The sequence below is a fragment of the Mercenaria mercenaria genome, chromosome 16 (genome assembly GCF_021730395.1).
Source record: "Mercenaria mercenaria strain notata chromosome 16, MADL_Memer_1, whole genome shotgun sequence".
Taxonomy (NCBI): Eukaryota; Metazoa; Mollusca; class Bivalvia; order Venerida; family Veneridae; genus Mercenaria; species Mercenaria mercenaria.
Window position 1 is genome coordinate 37,893,271 of NC_069376.1, and position 8,717 is coordinate 37,901,987.

The 8,717-nt window shown below is 35.7% G+C and overlaps 1 protein-coding gene across 1 annotated transcript; it reads right to left on the reverse strand.

Annotated features, from left to right (window-relative positions):
- Positions 1–369: 369 nt before the first annotated feature.
- On the reverse strand, positions 370–8,642 carry LOC123540517 (solute carrier family 23 member 2-like). The gene is made up of 2 exons (XM_045325608.2): positions 8,293–8,642; positions 370–4,786 (listed from the first exon to the last, which is right to left on the reverse strand). The coding sequence occupies exons 1-2, from the start codon at positions 8,431–8,433 to the stop codon at positions 3,086–3,088; spliced, it is 1,842 nt and encodes a 613-aa protein (XP_045181543.2). The 5' UTR covers positions 8,434–8,642; the 3' UTR covers positions 370–3,085.
- Positions 8,643–8,717: the final 75 nt, after the last annotated feature.

The window sequence follows — 8,717 nt, forward strand, 5'->3', positions numbered from 1 at the left end:
TTTACAGGAATTACGGTAGTAATGACTAATGCAGCTAACACTTTACGCTTTACGGGAATTACAGTAGAAATGACTAATGCGTGCTTTTTACTGTCTTGTGTTCACATTAAAAATTCAGAATTCGCAGACTACACGAAGTATCCAGTCTAACATGTGATCGGGCAATTAACTGGCGCTACTGGTCAACTGGCTAAAGTAGTTTTTAAGTCAAACAGAATCGCAGGATTTAACCAGTTCTAACTAAAATTAATTAAAGAATTTTGTCTTGCACAGACAATCTTCTAACTGCCAAGTTTTCATGTAGAGTTCTACATGTACTTTCAACAACAGTGTCTCGAAACACAATAATAACTTTACAGCCGATACACTATGCTGACTTTAATATGGGTGTATACAGTAAGCATATTTATAAAGATTTTGTGTACAATTTATATAAATATATATAAAAACATTCTCAATCAAAAGACATTTATATGACGAAAATTTATTTTGTGAAATGATTTTGTCTGTTATTTTCAAAGATTATTTAGCGACGTAAAGCGTATGGATTCATGCACTACAACAATAACGATAGTACGTCAGCACAAGAGAGTAACCATTTTATTCAATTTTAACCTTTAGCCTGCTAAATTTCTATAATGGACTAGTCCATCATTCAATTTGGACAGTACCATTTGTCATTTGATGTGCAGGCTGATCTTGGTCTGCACTGGTCTCAAAAGCAGAATCACTTGCCGCCAGCACGCTAAAGGTTAAGCAGATTGTAAATCATTTTTAACGTGAAGACAGGACAAAAAGAATAGTTGGTAAAGTCTCACTGAAAATAAAATAAAACACCGAATGGATATTTATTTTATATTGTAATACAGAACTAAAATACAAGAGATAATAAGGTATACTTATTGTGGTTGATTTCTGCCATTTCGTTCTCACGTGTTGGCGCGTTGAAGCGTTCGAAGGCAGCCAACACTCCATCGAGACAAATAGCACGCCATTACGACAAATATAAGGTATAAATTAGGTAACCAATCAAACGCTATAAAATATTTAACTGACCAATGATACTATGACACTTGATAACATTATAAATCTATGAAAGAACATTATAAACAGATGACACATCAATGATTAAGGTATCAAATCTTTGATTATTTTCAACTAATTTTGTGTTCAAGTTTAAGGAGGTAGGTTACCTTAATATTTGCATGTGCCATGTCCAACCGGAAGCTAACATGACGATTTACGACGAACGACGTTTACGACAAACTGAATATGTTTGTATATCCATTCTTCTGAGAAAACAAAAACATGAACCTGCCTCCGATCTGATCCTTAATGGTTTAATAATGCAGAAATAATGAATAAATTGCCACAGAAACGCTTCAAAACATTGTTGTCTTAAAATGACGTCACTGACGTCATGACGTTACGTGTCAGTTACCGCGCAAAATTACTAGCTTTTATTTTGAACGTACGTAATTTTGTGCATTTTCTTTATTTGAACTATTTTAAACAGCCATTATTTGCTGAAATATTTTTATGCCCCCACATTGGGGGGGCATATAGGTTTGCCCTTGTCCGTCCGTCCCTCCGTCCGTCCTTCCGCCCGTCCGTCCGAGAATGTTGTGTCGCGTCTAGCTCCAAAAGTATTTGACGTAGAGTCACAAAACTTTACAGGAATATTGGTCAGCATGTGTAGTTGTGCACCTGGGCTTTCGCGTCCGGATTTATTCAGTCGTGTAGGAGTTATAGCCCCTGACTTTGTAAAAATTTGTCATTTTAGTGTTGTGTCGCGCCGGGCTCCAAAAGTATTTGATGTAGAGTCACAAAACTTTACAGGAATGTTGGTGAGCATATGAAGTTGTGCACCTGGGGTTTTGCGTCCGGATTCATTCAGTCGTGTAGGAGTTATGGCCCCAGACTTATTAAAAAAATGTCATTTTAATGTTGTGTCGCGCGTAGCTCCAAAAGTATTTGACCTAGAGTCACCAAAGTTTACAGGAATGTTGGTCAGCATGTGCAATTGTGCATCTGGGGTTTCGCGTCCGGATTCATTCAGTATTGTAGGAGTTATGGCCCCTGACCTATGAAAATAAATTGTGTCCTTTGTTATGTAGTGGGGGCATCTGTGTCCTGTGGACACGTTTCTAGTTTAGGAGTATTTCGCTCTGAAAAATGATCAGTATTTTGCTTCTTTTATGTAGTTATATTGAAATGTACGTTATGCGGAATGTAAGAAAATGGATGATGGTAACTAACGTTATTGGGAATATATTTGGGTGAAAGGTTACTTATAACGGCCATTTTCAAATAAAAATTTGGCAGTTTGATTTGTAATACCTATTTTTCAGTTTCCGTTGATAATTTGTTACTTAATAATATACTATAATTAAACTCTAAAATTGTTGAAATTTCAGTAGAAAATTGTTGCTTCTTGAATTGAATTTATTGATGTTACCATGGAAACCAAGCCGGTGACCTATATATCTAAATGTAAAATTCAAAAGCGTTGTCACTGGTCTATTTAAGGAACACAGCTTCGGCTTTTTATTTGCATTTCAACAATATCCATGAGAATAAAAGCAGCCTGCAGAACGATTTTTCCATTAAAAATGTGCTTGGTATTTTTCTAATTATAGTACCCAAATATTACATGTTTGTCATTACTAGAATGGCACTGAAGACGTCGAAATACCAGTTTTCATAAATAGTTGTTTAAAAATGAGAGAAAATGCGTTACCATGGAAACACGAGCCCCGCGACATATACATATTAAGCTTATATTAGAAAGCTAACGCGCATACTAGTAAAAATATCAATTATACAGACTTCTGCGGATAACAATGAAACCAAAATACACTGAAAAGTGTTAAATATCCATATTTCCTTCTTCTTTTAATATAAAATACTTTCGGAGGGTCATGTATTTCAAACCTGGAAAAAAATGTACTTGAAGGGACAGAGATAAACGGAATTGAGATTGTAGCAGTTAAAACATTAAAATACACGAAATACAGAAAATTGCTGCGGTTCAACTAATCTGAAATTACCCTGGTAACAAGGTAACCTACCTCCTTAAACAAAATCACATTTTTGTTATAACCATTCCTCCAGCTTTTGCGTCATCACTTTCATAGGCAGCGTTAATCGAAACATCCACGGGTATATCCAAAAATTTGTCAGTCCTGTTCAAAAACGTTGGACAAATCGGGACATACCTTAACGCTCTGTAGTTGTATAACATATTTGTGAAAAATGGAGGATTATACACACTTTCATCAGCCATTGAATTATTTTCGTGAGGTTTCAAACTTTCCTCCCGCCATGCTCTTACACCCCTTTCTCTTTCAGTACCTGGAATAGTGTTGTCTAAAACAAATCCTACAACGCCTCCCACAAACATGCTCGTGCCTAGTAAAACAGACAATATTTGATCTAATACGTCACTTCCGGTATTGATTGCGTCATTACCTTGTAACCAGAATGGCAGGCTGACCCCGAAGAAAAGCGATACACCAAGGATGCATAGATTTCTCGGGGAGTTCAGATCAATATACTGAAGGTTAGAGAGACCAACCGCAGCTACCATTCCAAATGTCACCATAAACAGCCCTCCGAAAACAGGCGAGGGTATTAGAGTGAACAGAGCGGAAAATTTGCCAAAGCAACCAAGAACAACCATAATACACCCTCCAACCTGCACGACACGTCTGCTTCCGACTTTTGTTATTCCAATTACACCGATATTTTCACTAAATGACGTTGTGCCGTTGCCTGAACCCCATGCTCCTGTCAAAACGCAAGCTATTCCTTCAATAAAAATTCCTCTGTTAAGCGCATGTGTTGGTGGTGGTGGCGCTCCTGCTAACCTTGCGCATGCGTAGTAATCACCGACAGATTCTAACATGGCGGCCAACACTCCTGCAACCATGCCAAAAACACCAGCTACGCTTATAGTGGGAACGCCCCACTGTCCTGGATATGGGAATCTAAACCATTTAGCTTCTCTCATGACATAGAGATTCGTATCTGTTCTTGCTGCATAACCCCATTTATCAGGGTCATTTGGCAAGACATCAGTTACGGTCAGTATTGTGCAAATAGCGCAAGATATTATTACAGCCAGTAATACCGGAAATAGATTGAAGAAAGCAAGCCTGCTCCTTCTGCAGCCGCGTTTTTTGTCAATAGTACATACTGGTATTTTAATATTTTTCAAATATTGACTGAAAGCGAGAACCATCGATGTAGTCATCAGCGCAATCCACCATTGTCCTGAAGCTAGCTGGGATCCTACCGGAAACAAAGAAAACCCTGTAAGAGCTACAATAGGAACGATTGAAAGAGGACCAATGAACCTTAAGGCAAACGTCATCATCCCACTTAAACCAATCACAACCTGGAATAGGGATGATATCATTATTGCTCCCTGGATTTCCCGAATACGTGTCATCCAGATTTCCTGATGTCCTGCACTTCCGGGTTCCGGAAGACCTAGTGTAGTGAAGTTTACTTTAGTCCCGTATGTATCTCTCGCTGTCTTGTACGGACATTCCCATTGCGACTGTGACATGATGGCAATGGTTGGTATGAGGAAAGTTGGCGTACTTCCTTGCACGATAGGTAACCGTACACCAAACGTTGTTTGTAGAAGTGTTGCTACACCCGACACAAAAATGATAGTACCAATTACTTCACTGACACCAAGGGTGTCTTTATCCATGCAGAAGTACTCTGCCAGTACCAGCGGTATTGATATGATTCCACCAATAGCTGTCAGATAATGCTGAAAACATAAAACATGTATAGAAATAGAAAAAGAAGAAAAACAAGAAGAAGATTATATCGTATGTTTACTGAAGATATGCTGATTGACCTTTTACGAGTTCTTCCATAATAAATCTTCTTTTTCTTTTTCTATAACTTTTCAACGTTTTGATCAATATTATTTGGTACTATTATATGCGTATTACAGAAATAATAAAAATGGACGTCCTGTCTCAAAATGTCACCGAAACGTTGTGAAACTTATTTTATAGCTTTGTTTTTATTCCTTTTTCTTCTTAGAACTTTTAAAAACTTGGGTGAAATGGTCGCAAAGATTTTTTCAATATTCTTGTATTTGCATGTATATAAATTTGATTCGCACCTGTATATTATCTGAAGTAAACATGTTACAAATGTTCCGCATATGAATATGAACCATAATGCCATACACTATTTTTCAAAACTTAGTAAGGTAGACATTAAGGCTGTTGTTGTCTTTATATGAGTCAAATTCACACATTAATTACCTTTCTACAGGTATATACACCATTGTCCTAGAGGTAAATAAACAGTTCCGCTGCCCTACTGGCACTGGTAGAGATAGTCTTAATGTGGGGTTACACTGTATTTGTTTCATTACATGAAATCAGAAATGAATTTCCATAGATCTAATACTTTTATTCAAGTTCTAACTTTGGCCCTGTAAAGTTCAACTGAACTAAAGAATGGTCAAAAGCAGAAACTATATGGGAAGATGACCTACTAGTATATAAGGAGTCATGCAATAAAGTAAAATGATCATATCACGTGCTAGGGTAATTCATTGAATAATGAAACGTTCTAAATATAATCAAATTCTAAAACAGTCCGACTTCTTTTCCAGTAAACAAGTTGATCAAAACGTGTGTTATTATGCAACAAAATTATTGTTTGTACGTCACAATTATTACGTCATAGCGTTATACGTTATAGCGGTTCGCTTGGAAAGTACACCAAACAAATCAGGCAAATATATGATGGACATTAATCCTGAATATCATGTATGGCAGTAGATTTGTGTCTTTGTTCGATTTTTATATTATCTTCAATAATCGGACACATATGTGTTTAGTTGTTTATATTTCTGCTCGATTGTCGCATACAAATAATTAATTCTTTAAACAGAAACTGTATCATCCGTAAACATTGAATGCACTCCATGATCCCAAAGGACCAGTCTGAGAAACTATAACAACGGTGAGTACGGGGATACATTTTACAGCTGCCACACTATACTTTAAGCCTGCTGTTACCATAATCTTTCCATAAGCGATATTAGAATTTGTTTTTATTTAGTCTTTTTCATGAGAGATGATAAAATGTTTGTTTAGTCTTTTCATAAGAGAAAATAAAATGTGTTTTATTCAGTCTTTTCATGAGAAAAAATAAAATATGCTTGTTTAGTCTTTCCATATGAGATAATAAAATATGTTTTTGTTTAGTCCTTTAATATGATGTGGCTCTAATAGAATATGTTTTATTTAGTCTTTCATAAGAAATAATAAAATATGTTATAAAATATATTTTATTTAAGAAATAATATATCCCAAACAGTGATTTGTCTTTGGATAAAATCATTGTTTGGAGATGCGAAGGAATTATATCACGAGGGCGCAGCCCGAGTGATATAATAATACGCATCTCAACGACAATGATTTTATTCACGCGCAAATCACTGTTTGAGACATATTATTTCAATTCTAATACGTTATCAAGGATTAATATGTACGTCCATGCTGATATCCATCAAATATTTGCCTGATTTCTGTTGATTTCTTTTCCAGCGCGCCGCTATGCCGTTTAACGCCATGGCGTAATAAATGTGACGTCAGAAAAATGAATTGTTGAATAATAACACACAGTTTTCAGCTTCTTTGTTTCATAGGAAAACAAATCAGTTCGTGTTAGAATTAGTTTTTTCATGAAAAATAATGAAATATGTTTGTTGTTTGTTTAGTCTTTTCACATGAGAAAATAAAATATGAAACACCCCACGTCTCCTAGCTCAATCTTAAATGGAACTGCCCATGTGTTATACATCACGTTGGAGGATGTTACTTAGGGAAGACATGGAACTAGCAGAAACAAAACTCTATACATGTATATTACTATTTCAACAGGACTGTTCGGCGTGTCACATACACTACGCCCGCAGTCGCCAGTAATCTCGCATTAAAGGGAGGGATTTGTACTAATCCAAATGCATTCATTTTAGCTCGGCTATTCAAAGAACAGGTATAGCTATTGGACTCACCCATGCGTCGGCGTCGGGAGTCCCGATTTGGTTAAGTTTTTGTATGTAAGCTGGTATTTCAGTAGCCACTTGTGGAAATGGATTAAAACTTCACACTTATTCACTGTGATAAACTTACTTACACTGCACATGTTTCATATTCTATTTTGCTTTTTTACAAAATTATGCCCCTTGATTGACACTGCAGTTTTTTTTGTTAAGCTTTTGTATGTAAGCTGGTATCTCAGTACCCACTGATGAGAGTAAATTGAAACTTCACACAATTGTCCATTGTCATGAGCTGATATGCATTGTACAGGTTCTATAACCCTGTTTTGCATTTTTACCAAATTATGCCCCTTTTTGACTTTAATATTCATTCAATTGACAAGGCTGTTGAATAGATGAGCGTTGCTGTCCTCCGACAGTTTTTGTTAATTTTGATAACAGTATTTTTAAATGGTGTCATTTTTATCTGGTGGCATTGTGTATGCTTAATAGAAATCACGGTATCATATAATTCAAAACTGTGCGCATGTTCTTTTTTGTGGCCTAGCAACGCAGTGATATTTATCAAAAGAACAACTTCTATAAAATTATTCCGTTGTTAGGTGACAATTCGTTCAGAGATATACAACTTATTAAAAAAAGTTTTACGGCAGAAATATAGCAGAATACCATTTTAAATAACGCTATTTATTTTGCAGTTTAATCATACACAAGCGTCGGTGTAATCTGGCATATAAATTAGGACATTTTTCACAAATGACTGACTATACTACACACTCAATTCGAATGTCTAACTATTAGTATTTTGTTAGTGACCTTATATGTTTGAAAAGAAAATATTTATCAATGGCACGCAGTATGTCGTTGTTAGGCAGTAAAACTCACCGTGTACTGAACATGTACAAATTTTACAATCACGCGGCAGTTTAACGACATGCATTTATATAAGAACGGAAAGAATTTTTAGTGTTGCATTACATATTGAATGACACTGGTAGTTACTTTAAATTTTCCAGTATTTTATTTACTTTTAAAAGCGTTAGCTACTTAATTTTGCCCAAGCTTTATAGTGTAATTTAGTCTTGTACCTACACTGATTTATTCATCCCTAAGCCTAATAGTGTCGTAGTCATTAAAGACTCCAACATTAAATTATCACTAAATATTGTCACTAGAGATACCTGGTACATTAAATAATCATTAAGCCTAAATGTGTATTAGGCATAATATTATATTATTCTTACCTGGAATCCCAGTAACATGCAGAGATGCCAAGGTGGACTTTCATCTACCGAATACAGAACGTTTTTCTGTCTGTCTTCATTATTATTATCGAAAACACCATCTGCTTTCACATCTGTTGACGCGTATTCGTTTTCCTTCATCTTTAGATCAGCTAGTTAAGGAAATCTGCAACACTCAATCCTATTTAATAAGCATCCACATGATACAGTATTAAAACAGGTGACAGGAATAGTCAGTATGTGCCCGGTGAATAACATATGCTATATTATATAGCTGCACATAGATTGATCTATCCTAACTGATGCATGAATTGTGTTATCCACTTATACCTCTCTACCTGCATTTAATCGTTTAACATAAAAGAACATCTATTTGTTTCTTAACATGCAACAGCATATACATCTCTAAGGTCACGATACGATCA